The following is a 22,592-nucleotide window of genomic DNA, read 5'->3' as shown; positions in this document are numbered from 1 at the left end:
CCATTGAGGAACCCGTCTATGCAATGTTTGAATGCAAGGAAGAATCGTCTAAATCTTATCTTTCCATTAATAGTATGATGGTCAATAATTACTAAGCTACTAGGACAAGAAACCTCAACTTGTGCTTTAAACCTATAAAGATTGTCAAAGCTGCTATCCCAGTCACCATAAAGTTGTTTCATTGCTAGTTTCTTCCCATCATATACTCTCTTGTAGTTGATGTTTACCTTATGGTGCTCTTTAATCTTCTTTTGCAAGTCCTTTGCTCTCAAAGTTGCATCCTCTATAAGGAAGTCCTTCACTTTTGCACATATCCAATGTCTGGTTGCATTTTTGTGGTTCTTTTTCCTTCTTGTACTAGAACAAGCATGGGCACAAGGATTTCTTTTCACCTACAAAAGAGAAACACAAAGTCAGAAAAAGATAGCATAAAAGTAAAAAAATAACATAAAAGATTGTACAATTACCTGCACAGTGCATTCGTCTTGAGTGGTAGATGCAAATATCCACCATGGACAATTATCTAAGTCCCTCCGCGAACAATATGCTCAAAACCGATTTGGTGCACTCTTTACAATGTTGAACTCAAATTCATGTTTTATTGCATGCTGAGAAATAGCTAGTCTAAAATCTAGCATGCTATCATAAGTCGAGCCTACTACCATCGGAGGATCCTCTGTATCATATTCTACATTTGGAGCATAGTTTTCCTCATCATATGGCAACTCCTCTTCACATGGTAACTCATCTGACACATCCTCACCCTCACTATCATCAAGGGACACATCACCACCCTCATTATCATCAGGGACATAGGCCGAGTCTCTCTTTCCTTTATCAGAAGAAGGCACAACTGTTAGACCATTAACGGGTTCATTCTCCAAGTACATAATCTCCTCATCAACACCTACATATTCGTTCTGTGGTAGTGGATTTTTAAGGTAATCATCCTCAACCGGATCTGTGTTGGTGTTAACTGGCTCTGTGTTGGTGTCCACTGCCTCTGTGTTGTTGTTAGGCTGCCTTTCATCATTAAAATCCCACTCAGAGATTGGCTCAAAAGCATCGGAAGGACCACAATATGCAATGAACATGATGATAATCTTGCTCTTAGAGTGCTTACTAAACATAGTCATCAATTGTTGGTCAGATGTTATTTCTGGGAAGCTTTTTAGAACTTCATCATAATATTGAACATGGGCAACTTCTAAATAACCTGGTGGATACCTTTCTACCACTGATTCAACAAGATCCTTATAATTTGTCAAGTCCAAATCCACAACCATCTCAAAGCTAAAACATTTAGTATCCTTTCCACACTTCTTTCTGTTGCCCAACAATTTAATTTCAACAAGAAACTTGAATTTGGATCAAATCTGCTATTTCAACAAGAAACCTAAGTAACGCAAACAAGATCTACAAATGCATGTCTAGTACCGCAGTTGAACAAAAAAAGATGGACTCACCCGTCGAGCCAATCAGTCTCCACTACTTGCGGTTCATCGACAACTGCACCATTGGTGACGGTTGCTGCAGAGCCTGAACCGGTGTCGCCTGAACCATGGGCAGCACCCGCCGCTTGGTGCCGAGCAGCTGGCCCCGCTGCCTCGACGCACGCGGCTCGCCCTGCTGGTTGGGCGCGCGCGGAAGGTCCGGCCGCCTGGGCGCACGTGAGAGCGCCTGCTGCCTCGCCCTGCCGCCTTGGCGCGCGCGGCTGGCCCGGCCGCCTGGGCATGCACGGGAGCACCGACCACCTGGGCATGCGAGGCTCGCCCCGCCGCCTGGGAACGCCACGCGGAGCAGGCCTGGGCGAGAGCCGGCACAACCCCTGCCGAGGAGCGCGACGCCGCTCCTGCCTCCGCCTGGGCGAGCGCCGGCCCAGCCACCACCGGGGAGCGCCGACCCTGCGCTGGCCCAGCCGTCGCCGCCGGGGGACGCGACCCCGCTCGCGCGGTCCACAGGGGCGAGCGCGACCTGGTCCACAGGGGTGCAAGGACGCGCGGGATGGCCTCCGCCGCTGCCTCGCAAGCCGCTGGAGGCTCCTCCGCCTCGCCGAGTCCGCCTCCATCCGCACGGGCGCAGGAGCTGTCCGCCTCAAAGCTTTTTTCCCGATCCGGTCTGAGTCGTGTGTTACTGGGAGAAAAGGAGATGTAGTGAAGGGTAATCATGTCATTTCACATTAGTCTTCAGTGGGACTTCACGGTGCCCTCAAACAGAACTGACGGGAAGGCCATACAAGGAATCGAAAATTGGATTGGAGGCCAAATAGGTAAGTTGAAAATTTTCAAGGCCAAGAAAGAAATATTGAGTTTTAAGAGGGCCATGTAGGTAATTTTCTCTATTTTATAGCTGGAATAGCACGAGGCATCACAGTGACGGATACCGTACGGTCACTGAGGCATTTGGATAAAATACGTACAGTCACTAAGAAGAACAAGGTGAAGCCAAGCAATTAAAAAACGTTGGGAAGTCACTAAGATGCAAGGCAATCGATCGAACAATTGAAGTTAAGAATTTTAAAACTGTCGCCAAGACATTAGGAGCAGCCGGATTTTTACATCGACCACAACTCAAAAATGTAATTGTGCCACGAAGACGTCATATTCTCTTGTTCGGCCTATGTTCTTGGTGATATACATCCAATTAGTCGCCTAGAATTTAGTACTAAGTATATGTAGCCTAATGTTGTATTTCGATATCATATTGATATACACTTAAATTATGGAGCATCATAACGATCGATTGTTATTAATAATAAGGTACTAAAGAAAATAATAAGGGTAGTAGAGAAAAGGCAAATCTTTGATCTGATGTCGTCTGTTCTTGTCTCGTACCTCTCTGTCCAGGAAAGAATGTAATTCTAGTACAGTGTCATGGTTTTATATCTTAAGTTCGATTAATTATGGATAAAAAATATCAATATTTATGATGTCAAATAAATATCATTATATTAATTACGAAATGAATTTTTATAATAAATTATTTTGGAGCCATTAATGTGAACACTATTTATTAGAAATATGGTCAAATATGAACTATTTTTGCTAGCATGCAACACGTAGTTGCATTCTTTTCCGGACGTAGTAAGAATCCATAAAGCGTTTAGTTGAATGATACGTACCAACAAAGTATTCACTAAGCAGATATGGAGGTCGAATAAAGTTGTTTGAACATCACCTTGAAATAAAGTGCCATGACCTATAAAGTTTTTATCACCCTTATTAGAAAAAATCGATTTATTGTTCATCTTCGTCCTTGCATAATTTTGGTCTAGAAGAGTATTTTTAGCATGCAATATTTGCCAAAAAAGGAAGCGTATGTGTCAACGACCCAGATATGTAGATACCATGTAGTTTAGAAAAACGGATATTGGTCCCGTTCGTTTGTCTTAAAAATGGCTTGTTCGGCTTCTTTTTTCAGCCGGAGCAGTATTTTTCTCTCACAACAATTCAGCCGGAACAGTGTTTTTCAGCCAGTTTCAGCCAAGTTTCAGACCAGCGAACGGGGCCAATGGTTTCGCAAACAGAAACATTTGGTTTCGGAAATAACTTCTAATGACTGTATGGATTTCAACATTGTGTAGCTCTAATCGAGGCAAATTGAAATACATATATAGATCAGCAGTGGATGTGTAATTTATGGGTCGGGCGAAGCTACATTCAACCCCCCTAAAATTTGTTAAAACGGTGATTTTATCTAAATTTTTATCATACTAACAAATATGTCCGTACGTTGCAACAGGACTCCAGTCTATTGTACTGCCGGTGGTATGGACGTGGCTGCATGATAGAGCCACACACGGACATAACCAATCCCCCTCCTATTTCTTGCAGGCCTTTTCTTTTTTGGAGAGGACCCTGTTCTAGACAGAGAACAATATGCAAGTAAATGACACCTAGATAGTTTCTTTGGTTACCTTTTTCTTCACATGTCCTTTGCTTCTTGGGGGTTTGCAATGGATGAACTAATCCTAAATTAGGTTGACTTGGCATACTAACCGTGTCAACACTCGTGTCTACTATTTTTTTAATTCTTTACAATTCATCTAAGAGCAAGGAAAGGCACCTGCTGCAGCTCATGTTGATTCCTTTTAATAATAATTTTCAGGGTTGGAGATGCTCCGAACATATTCTGGCTATGTTTTAATTTTTCACATTTCCTATTGTACAGTCGCCTGAAATCTGTCTCTCTCTCAGGCGACGCTTCTATCCGTTGGATGAACTTCAAGATGCGTGCACCTGGTTTGGTTCGTATTAGGTCCGTGGTTGCTATTGGGTCCGGGCACTAGAGACTGCACCCGATAATACATCGCTAGACCCGGTCCTAATTGTGCCCGCTGCCGACAAACTCTTCGGATTCTTTTTTGTTTTCCTCAAACCGCGCACCCATCAGGCACAAGAGGAATCCGAGGCGACTTCACTCGGGTCGTGGCGACTTTCCGACGATTTGCCGCATCCTCGCCGCGGCGCAGCGATTTTATCGGCGAAATCCCCATCTTGGGTGACGCTCTATGTTCCGTGGGTGCCGCATCTCCTTCCTCCTTGTTCGTCGTTGCTGCATCACTTGTTGCTTGTGTGTACTCGATCCCATTTCCTGATTGGGTGTTGATTTCGTCGTCGATTGGCTGAAATCATATTTTGAGGACGGCACGGGGATGGAGGTTTTTGCCAGTAAGGTTGGGATCCTTGCAGGTTTTGTGCTGTTCTTTTGCGAAATAGCGATTTTGGTGTAGTGATTGTGTTTGTTCTTCCTTCTCTCCATTTTAGTTAGGGTTTGTTCTGTAGATCTAGTTCTTGTTTCTTGTTTTATGTCAGTATGCTGCTGCTCTGTCACTGACTATCAGAGATAAGCAAATAAAGGGTTTCGATGTCCTCGTGCACCTCATTGTAGTCGCGGTGATCAGGATCCAGCTCTTCCATGATCAGATAGGTGTAGGTTGCAGCATGTTTCTTCAGTTTGGCAAGCTTAATTGTTTGCTGAGGCGCTTAGCACGATGACTTGTCTTGTCTTCTGCTGTCTGAAACTCTGTCATCAAAAGGAGTCCATGAAGCATTGGCCCCTCTGTCAGCAACTCCTGCATCCATTTCGCGTGCAGCTTCCCGAATCACCGGTGATCCCACGTGGGGGAGGTACGCTGCTGTTGGTCTTCGGCTAACAAACTGACTGCAAGATGTGTGCATATTTGGATTTCTGGGTGGCATTTGTTGTTTCACAATTTTCAGCGATCATTGTATTGATTTGTTTCCTCAAAAGGGGATTAGGAGAGGTCAGGCCACCATTATCGGTACCTGCATGCTGTTGTCCTGGAATCTGAGAAACTCACTGGAGCCCACATCTTCAATTAATATGGCTTGCCCTAGAATGAAGTTGAAGCCTAGTATTAGGCACTGCAATTTGGGCAAGTCTCCAAGTATCTTCAGATAGATGTCGGAGCTTGCAAACACTGAACCCCACATTTATTGTGTGTTGTTCAGCTTGAGACACTTAGTCAGCAGTTGTGTCCTGTCCTTTATTTAATTCTTTTAACCTTAATTTTTTAAATCTTTTAAAACATTATTTGGTTTGACCAACCACATTGATTTTTTTAAAAAATATTTGGTCCAAGAAGTGAAGTAGGATAGCCTGCGGATTCTGTAAATCTGATGCATGATTGGTGACAAGAAGTGAAGTATTTTTTGTTGCTCTGTCCTGCATATGCTGCTACTGTGACCTTATAGTGGTGCCTGTTTCTTGTGAATGTGAGAGGTTTACCCTATTGCTTCCTTTGGTTGTTATAAATTGTCTAGTGTAATTTGCGCATTATGGTGTAGCAGACTGATGTCTTGTAGGCCGTAGCTTTCATTCCACTTTTGGAATGATAGTTTCAGGGCTTGATAAGTGGCCAAGTAGATGGACTTCATTTTCTCTAGGTTTTCGACTTGCTCATGGATAACCTATGCTTGAGTTCCCTGTTAATACATGTTGTAAGCTTATTGTATATGATTATTTCACATCATCACTGTTGTTTCTGAACTCTCTGTAACTTGCCAAATTGTAGGATTGTGGTCCAGGTCATCTCCCCATTCGCTGGCTTCAGCAGCAATGTTCTTGCTGGCAACAAGTGACCTTTCTATAGTTTTATATAATTTCCACAGCGATGGATGAAGCAGTACCTAGTTTCCTGAAGCTGAAACTTTTCTGCAACATTTTGTCATTTTTCTCCTCACATTCAAAGTTCAGAGTTTATGATACAAGCATGATTGGTCCTTGAATACTATAAAAGCATGACTGGTCCTTGATACAAGCTGAAACTTTTCTGTTACTGTGTTCTGCATATTAGTGTGATCCATAGTCAGTTAACTTATCTTTGCCTAGGTTATTTATCCTGCGCTTGTCCTTCTCTTATTTGATTTTGTTTTCTATTGTACATGGTTGGCTCCCTACATTGTATACTTAGAAAGGATTGTTTGGTCCAGGAAGCAATCAGGACATTGACATTGTAGGAATTACAGTATAACCCTATGAAAATCATGGAGTTTAAGTGTTCGGTTTGCTGCCATTGGTGCATTGATGTTCAGTTTAATAGAGACAAGTTCCAAGTCCTGTGTTGCAAGCTTTTACTTTTCTGAAAACTGAATGCAAGTGACTGAGAGCATTCTTTTGGTGTTTGTTCTTTTTTCTGAAAATTAAATGTCCTGCTTCTCATGATGTGAAAGTATCTCAAATAGATGAACTCTGCTGATCCAAAAGCTCAAATAGATAAAGGCATTTGAATGTTGCAATCATCTGGTTAGGTGTTATATATGTAGGTTAACTATTTTTTCTGAAAACTGAATGGCAAATATTGCAAGTTCTATGTGCTCTGTGCATATTTGCTTGTTTGAAAATGGCTACTTGTGTTCATTAACCAAAAATACCATAGTGTATGTTTGAATGTGCTCTTGGAACATGGCCATGTATCATAAGTCAGTCAGTGAAATTAACACTTTAGTTATTCAATACCCAGCCTGAAAGAAAAAAAAGAAGAGAACGTATATGTTGTTAAGGAGAGATGAAAAGCTGCAGCAGGTCAACTTGTGCTTTTATATTATTTGCACTGAACTGTATATTATCTGCACTGAACTATGTATATAGGTGTCATAGTACTGGTGATGTTATTACTGTATGCCTAGTTTTGTAAAGATTGTAATGGCCAATAGAAATATGGACGTTTTAGTGGGCCAACTGATGTGTGTGTGATATATCCTTTTTGTTTCATTGCTATTGATTTTGTGTAACTATTTTGTACTTCTACTGGAAAGCAACATATATTTATTTAAAATTTTAGTTCTGATGGTGACTTTACACCAAATTGTTCTTTAGGACAATAGCTATAGACAGGATACAATAAGGTCAACCAAAAGGTTCTTTCCAATGAGATATACAAGCAGAAACTACTTGTTCTTGTAATGATGTTACATATCCTACTGACTAAAGTCAGAAACTACTGTGCCTCTCCAATTTCACAATCACAGGAAATACTAAAATTTTGACCTTTTCTGTTTGTTGACTTCCAGAATCATGAGTGAAACAGGGCACACTGTACAAGTCACTAACCTCTCGAGCAAAGTATCTGAAAGTGATCTTCATGAGTTCTTTTGTTTCTCTGGTCCTATTGAGCACATAGAACTTATCACAATAGTGCCCAACTGCTCATTTGTGCTACCTGCATAAAATATATACTGTAATAATGGTGCTCTCCCCACTATGTGTTTCTGCTTCATAGGTTGATGATGGCCTCTAATAATGATTAGCCATATGATTTGTTAGGCAATGCTTATGCCGACTGGTCCTTGATTAGCCATGTGATTTGTTAGCCATTCATGTGTTCTTATTGTTGCATTTATTTTGCTATCTGATTGGTGGTTGCTATAGTGCCAATTGTTAACTTTGGTAAATACCAACCATGGGGATGCCGATTATAGCTTTCCTGTTTGTGCAGGACGTTGCTGCCAGAATAATGGCCTTCTCACAACAAGGCCCAAGGGCAGTGTGCATCATTTGAGCAACTGGAGCTGTTTCTACAGCAACCCTTCACCAAGATTCAGACTCTGGTGGTGTTGTTACATATGAGGTATGTTGGTGTTGGTTATCATTGGCCTAAAAACTGCTGCATGTATGTGTTATGTTCTTCTCTTGTTGCATATTTGAATATAAATGTTTGCCCACTGTGCCAATTAAACAAAAGGTTTGCTGCTAGCATTTGCCTAGATAGTTGGATTGCTTGCATGTTACAGCTGAAGTATTGCTATCAAAGGGGAAAAATAAATCATAAAAGAAGGCATTTGTTTTCACACTTTCTCTTAATTAGTTAAGTATGCTAAGAACGTCTGCTTTCAGTCCAAGGTTGGGGTTATATCCTTGCAGGCCATACTATACAAGATACTTTCTTTTTTTCATGGAATTGTTCATGTATACTATGATTATTTTATTCTCATTTAGTTTTGTACCCTTGTGCTTTATTGTTGATTTGGCAGGGTCGATTTGAGATTTATTGCCTTTCCGGGTCATACTTGGTGCTAGATGATGGTGGCACACGGACCCGAAGCGGAGGGCTTTGCATTGCTTTGTTTGGTCCTGACCATAGGGTTATTGGTGGGAGTGTAGTTGGAGTCCTGACAGCAGCTGGAACAATTCAGGTGATGGCTGATTTCTGTGTGATAGAGAATTTTCTCACATACATAATACTCAAATTTGAGTTCACAAAACCTCACAGCTTGGAAAATATGCTCCAGCTACTTTCAAGTTGTGTTGGTGCAGTATTATAGAAATGAGATGCATCCACAGTATACTACTAAATTTTGAAGTGCTCTGTTCCTATTAATATTAGCTGTTGATGAAAACCAAACAAATAAAAAATTCAGGTACATAATTGCAATAAAAAATAATGCAAATTGCAATTATTGGGCACTGCAGTTGTAGTTCTGAGCATATGCAATATGCTGGTGTTGATACGCAACAATTTCACCATTGCATTTGGTTTTTATTCTTGTGTTATATAAACTGAACACACGGTGCCTTTTTTTGGATGCATGTTTCAGTTCTCTGCTTAGCTATCAGAAGTGACAGGCGTAATGAACCCTACCGAGGATGGTTTCTCGTGGGCGCTCCAGAGGATTCAGAAAGAGGAATCAGGCAGCTCTCAGGGAATGCAACGTGAAACTTGCGGTAGCGTTCGGCGTCCTCAACGAGTGTTTCAATGTGGTGAAGGATCGGCGGACCAAGACTGACATGCTCCACCAAGCTGTGGATAGCCTTGGGTAAGTCTTTTTGAGTCAGAGTGAGACATGCACATTTTTGTACTGACCTTGAGATGTCATTCGGTTATATATTAGGTCTTGATTGTGTCGCTTATATAGAAGGTGTTTCGTGCTAGAACAAACAGGTATGAATTTAAACGGCTAAGCTACGAAGGGTTGTACACCATGGTTCTGGAGAAGGATGGAGAGATTGTTTCGTCAGCCATGCTGAGGTTTGTACACCAGCTGAATTTCGTATAGTTGTAGTCTGTAGTATCCTCTTCTTGGTTCCTCTTCTTGGATGTTGTAGAATAGTAGGAGCTCACATCTTGTAACTGTGTATTGCATATACTGTACAAGAAAGTTATGTTTAGTATCCATTTCTTGATTGCACATTTATAAGTAGTAAATTGCACACTTAAATTTATGCAATTATGGTGTTTACCATGTGCAATATCCAGTATTTATATATAACTTTCCTACTATTTTGTTTTCCTTTTTACATTTGATGAAGCAGGAAAAACATATGTTCAAAAAGCTTGCAATAGGAAAACTTTTTACTTTAATAGTCCAAGTGTACTATCATTTAGATTATCACATGATACTGAAACTCCTCTCACAATGCATGTAACAACACCCATGTATGGTAATAGTACTCAGAAGACACAAACCTGCTATGCTGTCACTTAACAGCCAAGCACCATGCCACTTAAAAGGTACAAACTAAAATCTGAAATGCAATATGCCAGGAAAACTTGTACACTTACACAAAGGAACTGACGAACAACAACAGACAACAATCAGTTGTGATTTGTGCCAACACATTTTATTTCTGTTTATTGTGATCTATGATTTGTGCCAGCACGGACAGCATTTTTTGTCCTTGTCTTTCCATAGAAAAAATTGTTATTTGTGATTTGTGCCAACACATTTCATTTCCGTTTTTTGTGATTTGTGATTTGTGCCAGCGCGGACAACATTTTTTGTCCTTGCCCTTCCATAGAAAAAAAATGTTATTTGTGATTTATGCCAACACATTTCATTTCTGTTTATTGTGATTTGTGATTTATGCCAGCACGGACAATATTTTTTTGTCCTTGTCCTTCCATAGAAAAAAATTGTTATTTGTGATTTGTGCCAACACATTTCTGGGACTGACAGGCTTGGTGGTTGTTGGTTGTTGTTGTTGTCTTTGTCTTACAATAGAAAAAAACTGTATTCTGTTTATTTTAAATATTGTAATGAGTTACACAAAGGAATTTCATCTGCAGTTGTGTATCTGTTTGTTTTCGAACGAACCAAACACAAATAAAATTTCAGTAGTATTCCTAGCTAACAGATTACTTGCAATTCGTTTTCAGTGATTCTGGAAAGAATTTCTCACGTGTCTGTTTAGCCTGCAAGAAATTGGCATGGTGAATCTGGACGGAATATGTAGTTGTTGTTTAGGACTGCAAGTGGGATACGTTAATGAATCTGGACGCAAAAGTGGCTTAAGTAAATCTCGTGCAATTTTCTTTCAGAACCAAAAACCGAAGATATACCAATGAACTTGCATATAGGAGTAATAAGAGTGTATAAGCTTCAATGATTTCAACGCATTTTCTGACTATCCTCGTATAGAAAGCACACTGTGTGATAAAAAATGAATAAATGTGGTTTCATCCGGCAAAAACATAGCACTATAGTGGTTATGTGCTTGTTTTCGGGTGTTGTCATTTTTTGTCATTTCTGTAAAATTTCCTGAGAACAAGGAAAGTAGGACTCCATTCATTGACCGCTAACTCCTTTGTTGATGCAGTACAACATCTGACAAGAAACTGAACTAGCCCTTTTAATGCAGCCAATCGTTAGATGAGGGACAGTGACCCGGAGGTGATGCTTGAGGCAGACCTGAAGGTGAGCGAGAGCTTCCTGAACCAGATAACACTGCAGCTAGAAAGCTATGAGATGTCCCAGCACATGCAGGAGCAACACACTACAGCCTGGCCTTAGGATCATCTTGCTGGTAAGCATGCTCAAGCACTCAAGATCCTGGTTGACATGTCAATAAATATTGATCTCTATGAAGTTTCATACCTCTACAGTCTATGTCATGATTTGGTAATTTTGTCTACAGTACTTAATCTCACTAATGTCATTTAAAGACAGTTGCTGACAGTTTGTCAAGAAACACAATGTTTGACTAAAAACTGAATTTCCTGGCTGATTTTGAGATAAATCCTCAGCATGTTCAGTAATTTTACGACACACATGTAGGGTAGTTGTTTACAACAACATACTGAATTTCTCGTGTTTCTATTGTCCTTGTCTTTTGTTTATTGTGTTTTGTGCCAGCACCGGCAACATTTTTGTCCTTTTATAGATTTTTTTTTGTGATTTGTGCCAACACAGACCACATTTTTATCCTTGTTTTTCTATAGAAAAAAATTATAATTTATTTATTGTGATTTGTGCCAACACATACAATTTTGTCAGCTATCTTGCAATTTGCCTGTGTTCTACAATAGAAGTTCTGGTTGTGTGCCTTGAATGGCTGCATTATTTTGGTGAACAGAAGGAATTCTCAACTACATTCTCATCCTCTTGGTAAGGAAGATAAAAAAGCCAACAACTTAGCTAATGTCATGGATGAAGGACCACTTGTACCACCTGTAGCTATAGGTCCCAAACCAGCGTCTTACCTTGTCAGTTATATTTTCCTATATGCTGAACATCATGTCTGTTTGTTCTCCAAAAGTTTTAGAGAAAAGAACAAGAAGTCATAATTACTACCAAAACTGAGGGTCTGTCCCTGGGTCTCGCACTCGTGACTGGCCTTTGTGTGCAGTCTCATGATTTTATCTTTGTAAAAGTGGCAGAACCAGTTTATTGTTACTATTTATAACTTATCACTGTCTCTGCTAATGTTCCATTAGTACTTAGGGAATCCTTGCTACTGTGGACAAATTCGGTGCATGTAGTTTTAGAATTGTTGTTTCTGAATTTTTTGTGCCAACTAAATTCAGACTCAAAAAGCAGCTGCATTTGAACATCCTTGGGGTTGCCGCATAATTGCATGCCACTAGCCATAGACACAGTCCTGCCCAAAAAAAGGCACCATGGTCTAGCTCAACACAGACAAAACAGATTTGTCTTTGTGCTAACACAGTTCAGAGTTTCGTTAATTGTGCTTGTCTATGTGTCGCTTTTCACCAGCACAAGTTAACTGTACTCACAGCATGCTTCACATGCATGAGCTGGATTTTCTAATTATATACATAAACAGTATAGTTGCATTATCAACAAGTACTAGTTGCACTATTTGAAATGTGCAATTTTCGTATTTATGTTCTGAAATTTTCAAGATCATATTCATTATGCCTTTGTTTGCTCAGAATACCTTAATATGTGAATCTCGTCGGGTGAGAATATGCAGTGATCCTGGTGCTCCATATTCTGTGGACTATGGGCACTGGGCAGGGTTGTTTTAACTCTGTTGCCTGCTTGCCTGTGTGCCACCTTGCCTCTTTTCCCGACAGATTCTGTTTGTCTCTGTGTAAATACAGATCAGGCACAAGTTAACTCTATTTTTTTGTGTTTCTGTTTGTCTTTGTGTAAATACAGATCAGGCACACGTTAACTCTACTCGTAGCAGGCTTCACATGCACGAGCTGGATTCCCTGGTCAGGGAGATCGTGAGGAAGGTTTGGCAACAGTAATGGCAAGGTTTAGTTCAACAAGGAGCCCAATAATCTCTAATTTTCGCTCTTCTCTCCACTCTAATTCCCCTTCTAGATCCAGATTGATCGGGGGTGTTTCTTTCTTGCTGGAGGGTGTAGTGGCAGAGCTGTAATTTATGTGTACTGTTTTATTGGGCCGAATAGCTGCTTTGTGGCTCGAATGAGTAGTTATTTGATATAGCGGGTATCGGATCTTGCACCCGTTAAGGTTTGGCGGGCCCGGTAGCGGCTTTGGTTGGGTTTGCGGGTTCATTTGCGGACCCGTTTTGTTGCCTGCCACAGAAAAACAACAGAGAACAGATCTGACCCTTGGATGCAGATCCAAGGGTTCTGGACGTCGCCTGAGATGGTTCATATATTTCAGGCGACTGAAATATAGCAACTCCCTTAATTTTTAGATTCTCTTTTATCTCAGCAATTTATTGGTTTAATCCCCCACTTTCCACCCGTTCCTCAACCTTCTCGACGCCTTCTTCAACAAGGACTCTCCAATTGGTTCTGATGCTACCAACGGCGCCTCGCATGGCGCGGATGGAAAACAACTCGGCCACCTACACGAGTTCCGACAACCCCCTGCCTCCACCTCTTCGTCCAGGTCATCCCCGACACGTCGGCGTAGCGCGTGCGCGAGCTCGTCACCATTGCATGGGCACACGACCGGCCCGCTCACCACACTAAGGCGCCGTTCGGTTACGCTGTTCCCGGCCATTCCTGACCAGGATTGGTTCCGGTGCTATTCAAACTATTGAAGAAACTGCAGCTCAGGAATGATTCTGGCCAGGAACTGTGGCAACCGAACGAGGCCTAAAGCTTATTGCGAACCTCGCGGAACGAGCAAGTCCGATACGGAGGGCTTCTATGCCGCCGTGCTCTGCATGCACGAGCGCCATCCCAAGACGCTCGCCTGTAACCTTCTTGCGCTCCCCGAATTCAGCTACCTCAAGGACTTCCTCGAGCTGCTCTACCGCCTCATCCACACGCACAAGCTCTACAAGGACAATGCGGAAACCCAGAAGATCATGCGCTAAAAGTCACGGAGGTCCGCACCACAAGGCTGGCCGGAAAGAAGCGCGCACACGGCCAAAGCGTCGCGCCTCAGCCCGACGCTGGCCATGCTTGATACTTCGTCAGCGCCGCGCTGTCCAACCCCAAGACGAAATCCAAAGCTAGTATGCTAGAGAAAGACCGGTGCTTTTAAGAGAGCTTCGGTGTAGTGTTTTGTAGAAAGAAGCAAGTCACGTTCTCTACCGGCATGTGTATATATATAATATATAATAGAAAAAGGAAAATCAAAAAAAGAAAAGAAAAGCACCAGCCACCTTGCTCTCCGTATGAGCGTCCGGGTAGTATTTTGGAGAAGAAAAGTCACGTGTTTTGGCTTATCCAGCGTCGTTTGGCCATCGGTTTCCATAACAAACACAACATCGGATATGTGATGGTTTCCACATTCACGGAGTTATTTAGACCAGACCAAAATAATGGTATAAAAAAATGGCTGAAATTTTGTTTCTTTATTATTAGGTATAGATATGCACCCCTATGGCACATGTTTCCACAAAGCACGAGCACCCCCTCTGAGGTTCTAATTTGCTCTAGCTTCGCCATTGATTTATGGCAACTAAAATCCAAGAAACCAGAGTGTCCTATTTCATAAATCAAAGGGTTTAGTTTTTCTATATGCAAATCAGTTTTTTTGAAAGGCCAAACTAGTTTTTAGGTCTCTTTAAGCTTAAATCTTGATATCTTAGTATAAAATCATGGGATAAGGCTTCCCGACCGTATATAACGAAGGGACACGGCTAATTAAAGCATCAAACTGATTAAAAACCAGTTGTTGTTGTTGTTGTTGTTGTTGTTGTTATTATTTGCCTTTGGCTTTTACTCTTTTCCTCCTAATCTCTTCCAAACTCTAAATTGGTATTCTTCTTTCATTTTACAGTATTTTAGAAACTAGTAATGATCCAATTTTCACAAAAGAAACCCAAAGATGCACTTGTGTGAGTTCCACAACGTTGGTGTGGTGGTGCTTTCCAACATCAACAACAGTATAAATGTAATCCTCCGTCGATCACGGTCAGCCCATCCATTTCAGTCCTCGTGAGTTTTTTTAGTTAAATGATCAATACAGCTAATATATCCGCTCTTTACCACTCATTATATCTTCCTTTGCCCTCCTCTAACCCCCTCAACGTTTGGATAACCAGTGTGTGGCATCATAACTCTGTGGTGGAAAAATCGTAGAGTAGTGAAACCACATGTTAAGGCATAGTTTTAGTTTTCTCAATGTGACATTACGCCATGAGCACATACATTGCCAAGCTCAAGCTATTGATAAAACCATCTCAGCAGTCAAATGTAATACAAATAATGCAAGTCATCGGTGTTTGTTGCTTGCCGAACGACCATGGAGTTTCAGGCGGTGTTGTACCTTTTCTTTTCTTTTTTCTTTTTTTTTTGCTTTTTTGCACATAGTATGAAATCTACCTCTATTTTCTATTACATATCAATAAAAACAGTTATTGGTTGTCGGCCCGTTAAAATAAAAACATCAAAGCTAAAACTATTAAATCTCCTTATGATCCAGGAGACCAGGACAATTGCCCATCATGAGCAGCAACTACTATTGTGCTAAGCACGTAATAAGCTATCCATCAACTCCTACCAACCTCAAGCAATTTAATTTAAGTGGGAATCTTCCATAAAATTGCTTAGACTCTGCTTGATCTTATACTCATAGTGATTTAGGTAGTGATATAAAATACAAATTGTAGATAAAATGAGGTGCATGAAACATAAAATATTATCTTTGGATAGCGAGAATCTCTAAATAGTTATATCTAGGATTTTGTAATTCAAGGTGTCGATTAGTTCAACGATGAGAGGAAGTAGCAATGGGAATGTAATTAGTTGACAGTGCTACCTATTTCAGTGGAACAGAAAGCACCATTTGCTTAGTTGGCTTTTGGGATGTTTTTCATATCCTGCGATGTTTGGATAGGAGCAATCGGAACTGCAGTGGTCAACATTATTAAGGTTTGGAGAGCATGGGTAGGGTTTGAAGAAAGGGTAAGGTTGAGAGAGAGAGAGAGAGAGAGAGAGAGAGAGAGAGATCAGCACCGGCAAGCGCATGGGGGTTGAGGTGGTAACGTCAGTAGTATTTTCAGCACCGGCGAGTAAGTTGGCGCTGTTTGGTAGAACGAAGCGTTGGTAACACAAATGTAATGGCTTTAAAGCTACGGATGTTGCCGCAAGCCATTTGATTTGAACTAATATTATTATTTTCGTTTGTGTTACTGTATAGCGAACCAAACGCTGCCATTCTCTTTCCAAGAAAGTCTCGTTACTCCTACTTCATGGGTGGCTAATGTTTGCATTGTCAAACATGATCGGGTCGGCAACCTTACGCGCATTCGCTTCCTAGTTTGGCATCCATGCGATCCTTTCGTTCCATCTCCACCGTCAACTCCACGCGCCCCTTACCCTCCCGAGCACTGAAGCCCAGCAAGCCCCACCTCTCCCCGCGGACAAACGCCGCCGGCGAGCCATCGCCGATGACCACCTCCGGCGCGCCCAAGCCCCCAACCTTCAAGCGCTCCTCGCCCAGGAACAAGTCGCGGCTCAGAAGCCGCGGCGTCGCCGCTGGTGGCGGAGAGGGCGAGGCCGAGGCCGAGGCGGCGGGGACCCCGGCGTTGGCGAGGGCACTGCTTCCCGCATCGGTGGAGTTGGACGCCGTGCTGCCTGTTGGGCGCGCATTGCCGCGGGAGTTCTTCGAGGTGGATGCCCTCGACCTCGCCCCCCGCCTCCTCGGCAAGTTGCTGCGGTGCGACGAGGTCGTCCTCCGCATCACCGAGGTTGTTCTTCTTCAGAAGTCTCGCGTCTTTTCATATGAATCAAGATTATACTCTCTTACAATAGCTTCAAGCTAAATTTCCCTTGCTATGTAGTAGCACCTATCTTTATTTGGCAAAAAATCTCGCTCTCCTCTGCGATGTGCTAAACTAATGGAAACACATTGTTATGACTTATGACATTCTGAATTTTCCTGAAATTTCAGGTGGAGGCTTACAGGCCAAATGATTCCGCATGCCATGGCCGGTTCGGCGTCACAGCGAGGACTGCTCCAGTGGTAGGATCAGCCCTTCCCTGCATTATTCTTTCTGAGCATGGCAAATTTGGGGCTTTGAAATTTGAGCATGAGCTAAAATCTGGGCCTCTTTGTGTGTAGTTTGGACCAGGAGGCCATGCATATGTCTATCTGTGCTATGGACTCCACATGATGCTCAATGTTGTTGCCGATATAGAGGGTGTTGGTGCTGCTGTTTTGATCCGGTCTTGTTCTCCAGTTAGAGGTACGCATTGCTCAATAGCACTTCATCACCGAACTTTTCACGCTGCTTGGATAAAGAGTGATTTTTTTATCTGTGGATTCTGCTAGGATCATAAGATATACCATAATTACTGTGTGACATTACCAGTCTGACAATTGCAACTGAATGGAACATGTTGGGTTAATGCTGGAGTCGGTCATGGTCTCATGGATCTTGCTTTGTTTCTGTTTTTTATAATATCAAAACTAAATTGCTCTGTTCAACAGCTACACCTTTGCAACCTGTGACAAAGATTTTGTACTAACTTTACTTTTTTTTTTTACCTTAGCGTAGCTAGAAGAGGAAAATGGAAATTTGTGCCACTAGATAATTATGTGATCAAGAGGGATAAAGGAGGTGTTGAGTGTTTTTGCCCACATACCACAACAATTTATTCTCTGTGTTTCTTCCAATTTGAGGCAGAAAAGTAAAATAAATCTCTTTGATTGGATAACTAGAGCACAACCTTTGTCTCAAATTCCAGTTCTACTAACTGAACCACATGTTCCCGCCGTAAATTGGATTTCCCGTATCTGTCTATCAGAAGGTCTTTTGGTAATTTCAGCATGTCTTGCTTTATCGCTGCTCTTGCATCTATCATACTTTAAGCTCGATGCGACGACATCAATGAATTTCCTGAATTTTTTTTAGGTCTTGCAGTTCCCTTATCTGTTAGTAAAACGATTTTTCCATAGTTTGAGTGTCTCTTGCCTTGTCAATGCAAGCTTGTATAACATATTTCGAAATAGACTTGAATCAAGTTCTTGAAATTGTTTCAGGTCTTGAAACTATCCAGCGACACCAAGGTCAACAGACAGAGAAACCTGTCCTACTTACAGGACCAGGAAAGGTAGGTGCCTTTTTTTTTTTTGCTTAGCTACAAATGTTACCAGATTTTTGTTCTCTTAATGTTCCTGCACAGCTGTGTTAGCATTAAAAAGGTTTAAAATTTGTGTGCACCGTGGTCAGGTTGGACAAGCTCTGGGCCTATCCACCGATTGGTCGAACCATCCTCTCTACACACCTGGTATGCTTGCTCAACTGACCTCCACCACGGCCTGAAACCGCTGACGCTGATTTATCCATTTTCACCCAAGCAATGGCTCGTTTTCCCTCCCAGGTGGGTTGGAGGTATTGGACGGGCCAGAACCGGAGAGCATTTTGGTTGGTCCCCGCGTTGGCATCGAGTACGCATCTCCCGAGCATGTCGCGGCGCCGTGGAGGTTCGCCATCGCCGGCACGCCGTGGATCAGCGCCCCCAAAAATTCGCTCCGGCCGCGCTGAAGACCTGAGGTAGAGCGTGAAGGGAAGCATGAGGATGAACTGAGCAATGTCTGAACAAGAAACCACTCGAGTCCTCTTTCTACCCAAATTGCCATGTGTTTGTATTTGCTTGACACTTGGGAGTGCTGCCTATAACTGGCTCCTGTAAATGTATCGCTGCCTTTATTTCGTACGTGCAGTATTACACAAAGCAGCAAAAGACTCCGCTCTTCAGCCGGGGCCTTCCTTTGTTTTGTTCTCATCTCTTCTTCTCTAGTTCTCTTCTTCCACGAAATGGAAGAGCGGCTCAGCCTGGGGCTCCACTGCGCAGGAGGAATGGAGGCGGGCGCGCGTCAGGCCTCAGGGGAGCTGATGTATCCAGCTATTATTTACTATAAATTTTCTTTCATCGTAAAAAAAAGAAGTGAGAGAAAAGAAAATGAAAAAAAAGACCGACGGTTCAGATTTTGTAAGTTGTTTATTAAAAAAAAACAAAAGACCCGGAACCTGCTGGCTTGTAAATTGATATAAGCAAAGAGGTAAAAGTCCAATTAGGTGGAGCCCAATTTTTTTTTTTTTTTGAAACATAACGGAGCCCAGAAATAAAAGAAAGCAAAAAAAAAAAAAAATATCTAGTCACGATCTATTGATAACAAAACGACGTAGGTGCTTTGCCCCGGCCCCGGTCCATAAACGGGTTTTGACCTTATCATTCCTTCGTTTCCAAATAATTCAAAGGACGAGAACTGCCAATTACTGGGCTGTTTTGCTTCCATTTTGCAAGTTGGCAGGACAAAAATGGGTGAAAAAAAGAGCTTTGCTTCCATTTTGCAAGTTGGTAGGAAAAAGAATGGGTGAATAAAATAAAAAGAGACGACGCCTGAGAGATTCGAACTCTCGCGGGGACAACCCCATGTACTTAGCAGGCACAAGCCTTAACCACTCGGCCAAAGCTTCGTTTTGTGATAGGGAACAGAAGTTTCTTTGAAGAATGCATATCAGTTGCAGCGCTATGCTTCCAGTGTTTTTGGCGGCATCTCTTGCGACGAGTCAAGCAATCACCCTGGCATGTGGGGCATGGCCCGCCCGGCACCGCCACACAGTTCGGGCGCCGGCACGTTTGCTCCGCTTGCAAACCGCGTGAGGCTGGCCGGCCGCCGAACGCCCTGTTTGTTTGGACCGTTTTGGCTTATAAATTATGGCTATCGATTAATTTGATGTAGAAAAAATACTATTTATAACTATAACTTATAGGTCAAATACAACCAAACGAAAAATCTGTCTCCACCCTCCAGGCAAGCCGGTGCCGGTGAGGCTTTACTATTTCTTGGCCCGGGCAGAGGAGACGAGGCCACGTTGTTGCTGCTGTCACCCGTTGAAAACCCAAGCAATGCAAATCAAGGAGGCACATCCGCACATGGAATCGTTAATCATATTGTCAAGTCAAGAACGTTCCTTCTCATGGCTAGAAGATTTCGATTCTTTTTTTCACACCTGGGTATCTCGAAGGCGAGCGTTTATTGGAACGTCGCGTCGATCCATGGACCGATGCAGCCAGGGGTTCTAGTAGAAACCAGAAAGGGACAAGATGGGTTTTGTGTTTCCGGATGGTCTTGTTATGAATCATCATCTCGAGTCATTTTCTTTCTGGATGGATGGCGTTGGTCAAATCAGTTAATCATGTGATTAAAAAAATCAGTTAATCAAATGCTCTGGTTGTCACTGCCGCGATAACGAGGAGATACGGGCCTGTTCGCTTAAGCTTATTCAGAACTACTTTTCAGTTATGAAACAGTAGTTTTCTCTCACAACATTTTAGTATAAACCAGAAAGGGACAAGATGGGTTTTGTGTGTCCGGATGGTCTTGTTATGAATCATCATCTCGAGTCGTTTTCTTTCTGGATGGATGGCGTTGGTCAAATCAGTTAATCATGTGATTAAAAAAATCAGTTAATCAAATGCTCTGGTTGTCACTGCCGCGACAACGAGGAGATACTGACCCTGTTCGCTTAAGCTTATTTGAAACTTTTCAGCCATAGAATAATATTTTTCTCTCACAATATTTTACAATAAGCATCAGCCTCAGCGAACATAGCGACTAGTCACGAGCGACGACCCAAGAAAGAAAGGTCAATGATGCGGTCTTACCTTTTCTCTTTTTTTACTAGGAAGTATTATATATTATATATAACAGCAAACCTTGACGCGGTAACGATTAGCCAACCAAAGCCTTGCACCCAAAGCCATGTGCTTAATGTGTTATGGTTACGTTGTCTAGCTGCTTCCAAGACAGCGACTGCGGCTCGAAACGGGTTGGAGCAGTTTATAAATCGCACTTTTTCGGTTAATAAAAAATATTTTTTTTTCATAATAAATTAACTAACAATACTTTACTTTCAATCATGCCTTACGGTCAAGCGGACAGGTTACGAGGATGCCACATCACCCCCTCACTTCCTGTCAGTGTCAGCAGCCCTCACAATTGACAGATGTCCCGGACCCCAGGTCAAACTCTGATCCGGTAAACAGAAAACGTGAACAGTCACGAACACAGACTTGTTCTTCTTCCTTGCAATGCAAAGCAAATCACACCCCGGAAGATACCTACGAAACCCACAGCACTCCCACTTCACCGCTTGCGTGTACGGTCACGACAAAACAACTCGCAACAGGCTGCAAACGCAAGAGCACATGCTGCAAACCCACAAGCCACCGGCCGCTGCCGCAGCCGCTCTATATAAAGCAGACGAGAGCAGGCAAGGACTACCGATCTCTCCCCAGCATCTCACAGATCACCCATACGCGCATCCACATCCACACGCATCTCCCTCTCCACCTTGCCAGCATCTCTCCGCGCCCATGGACGGGTCGGCGTTTATGTCGCTGTCGCCGGAGCTCCGCGACGGGCTCGCCAAGGTGGCTGTGTTCGTGCTAGTGCAGGGGCTGGTCTACCTCATCCTCCGCAGCTCCTCCGACGTCTTCTCCAAGGACGGCCGGCTCAGGTCCCTCAGCTTCCGCCCCATGCGCTCCATGAGCGTCAGGCGCGTGCTGGCGCCGCTCTCCGACGTCCCCGTCGGCACCGACGAGGCCTCGCCTTCGCCGTCGTCGTCGATGTCGCCCGCCGCGTCGTCGTCGCGCCGCACGGCTGCCCGCGAGGATTGAAATGCCCGCAACTTCTGGGCACCTTGGAGGTAGTTTGGGACTTTGGTCGTTCTGGATTGTAATTGGTTCGTTACTGTGCATGGAAATGGTATTTGAGTTCCTATAGTACTATGTAAGTAGCAGTACTAGAATGGATGGAATCTTGTAGATATATCGATTGAACAGAATTGAAAAGACTGGGATTATTTGTGTCGGTGTTTCCGATCACCGACCAGTAAATTTGTGATTTGTATGTCTGGCCTGGATAGTGTGTAATTTATATTGGTTCAGACAAAATGTCCCTACGTCCAGTCTGTTGCTGCTCGTATTATCGGAGCTAGTTTGTAGTAGGGGTTACAAACGGACGAGAGAGGGAGCAGAGTCTCTGGTGAAAGGGTCGAACAGAGTTGAGTCTCGTTGAGCTCGTTCAGCCCTGCCCTTCATAGGGCATCATGCTTCCCTTTTTATAGATGAAAGAGAAGACGCAGGTTACACGAGAGAAAGAGAGAGAAAACGAGGAGAAAGAAGGCCTCCGTGGTCGCGGTGCCCTTCATCTCCTTTACGCGGGTCCCGCCGGTCCTGTAGATAATGACGAGGACGGTGAATAGGCCTGTCAAAACAAACACTCAAACTTTTATCAGATTCACCCTACGGCACTGCCGCTCTGAAGGGCGGCACTGTCGGACTACGACACTGACGTACCAGAACAGCGGTACTGCCACACCTGCAGACAACTTCGAGTCACAGTTCAAAATCAGTGAACAGAAACTTAGATCAGGGAAATTTCTCAGCCGACTGCAGGTGTGATGGTCACAGATCAAGAGCTAGAAGTTGTAGGAAC

At 42.9% G+C, this 22,592-nt stretch overlaps 3 protein-coding genes and 1 non-coding gene across 10 annotated transcripts; 3 read left to right on the top strand and 1 right to left on the bottom strand.

Annotated features, from left to right (window-relative positions):
- The first annotated feature begins 7,682 nt into the window (after window positions 1–7,682).
- Window positions 7,683–13,370, top strand: LOC136464621 (increased DNA methylation 1-like). 6 transcript variants are annotated; one of them, XM_066463573.1, is made up of 6 exons: window positions 7,683–8,092; window positions 8,496–8,657; window positions 9,088–9,278; window positions 9,395–9,490; window positions 11,059–11,265; window positions 12,864–13,370. In XM_066463573.1, the coding sequence occupies exons 3-5, from the start codon at window positions 9,109–9,111 to the stop codon at window positions 11,084–11,086; spliced, it is 294 nt and encodes a 97-aa protein (XP_066319670.1). In that variant the 5' UTR covers window positions 7,683–8,092; window positions 8,496–8,657; window positions 9,088–9,108; the 3' UTR covers window positions 11,087–11,265; window positions 12,864–13,370. The 6 variants fall into 6 exon arrangements, 2 of the variants coding, with proteins under 2 accessions (XP_066319670.1, XP_066319669.1); XM_066463572.1 differs by having other exon boundaries at window positions 7,684–8,092; window positions 9,060–9,278; XR_010761215.1 differs by having other exon boundaries at window positions 7,685–8,092; window positions 9,060–9,278; window positions 9,404–9,490.
- Window positions 13,371–16,377: 3,007 nt separating this feature from the next.
- LOC136464620 (DNA-3-methyladenine glycosylase-like) lies at window positions 16,378–18,789 on the top strand. Of its 2 annotated transcripts, none has more exons than XM_066463571.1 (6): window positions 16,378–16,830; window positions 17,034–17,102; window positions 17,205–17,328; window positions 18,126–18,196; window positions 18,316–18,373; window positions 18,467–18,789. In XM_066463571.1, the coding sequence occupies exons 1-6, from the start codon at window positions 16,411–16,413 to the stop codon at window positions 18,628–18,630; spliced, it is 906 nt and encodes a 301-aa protein (XP_066319668.1). In that variant the 5' UTR covers window positions 16,378–16,410; the 3' UTR covers window positions 18,631–18,789. The 2 variants fall into 2 exon arrangements, with proteins under 2 accessions (XP_066319668.1, XP_066319667.1); XM_066463570.1 differs by having other exon boundaries at window positions 17,034–17,105.
- A 694-nt stretch (window positions 18,790–19,483) lies between these two features.
- Window positions 19,484–19,566, bottom strand: TRNAS-GCU (transfer RNA serine (anticodon GCU)). Its single transcript has one exon. It is a non-coding gene; the product is annotated as a tRNA-Ser (tRNA).
- A 1,643-nt stretch (window positions 19,567–21,209) lies between these two features.
- Window positions 21,210–22,013, top strand: LOC136464619 (uncharacterized). Its single transcript, XM_066463569.1, has one exon. The coding sequence runs from the start codon at window positions 21,302–21,304 to the stop codon at window positions 21,770–21,772; it is 471 nt and encodes a 156-aa protein (XP_066319666.1). The 5' UTR covers window positions 21,210–21,301; the 3' UTR covers window positions 21,773–22,013.
- The last annotated feature ends 579 nt before the right edge of the window (window positions 22,014–22,592 follow it).

This window comes from Miscanthus floridulus, chromosome 7 (genome assembly GCF_019320115.1).
Source record: "Miscanthus floridulus cultivar M001 chromosome 7, ASM1932011v1, whole genome shotgun sequence".
Classification (NCBI taxonomy): Eukaryota; Viridiplantae; Streptophyta; class Magnoliopsida; order Poales; family Poaceae; genus Miscanthus; species Miscanthus floridulus.
This window is presented reverse-complemented; position numbering and strand designations above follow the sequence as displayed.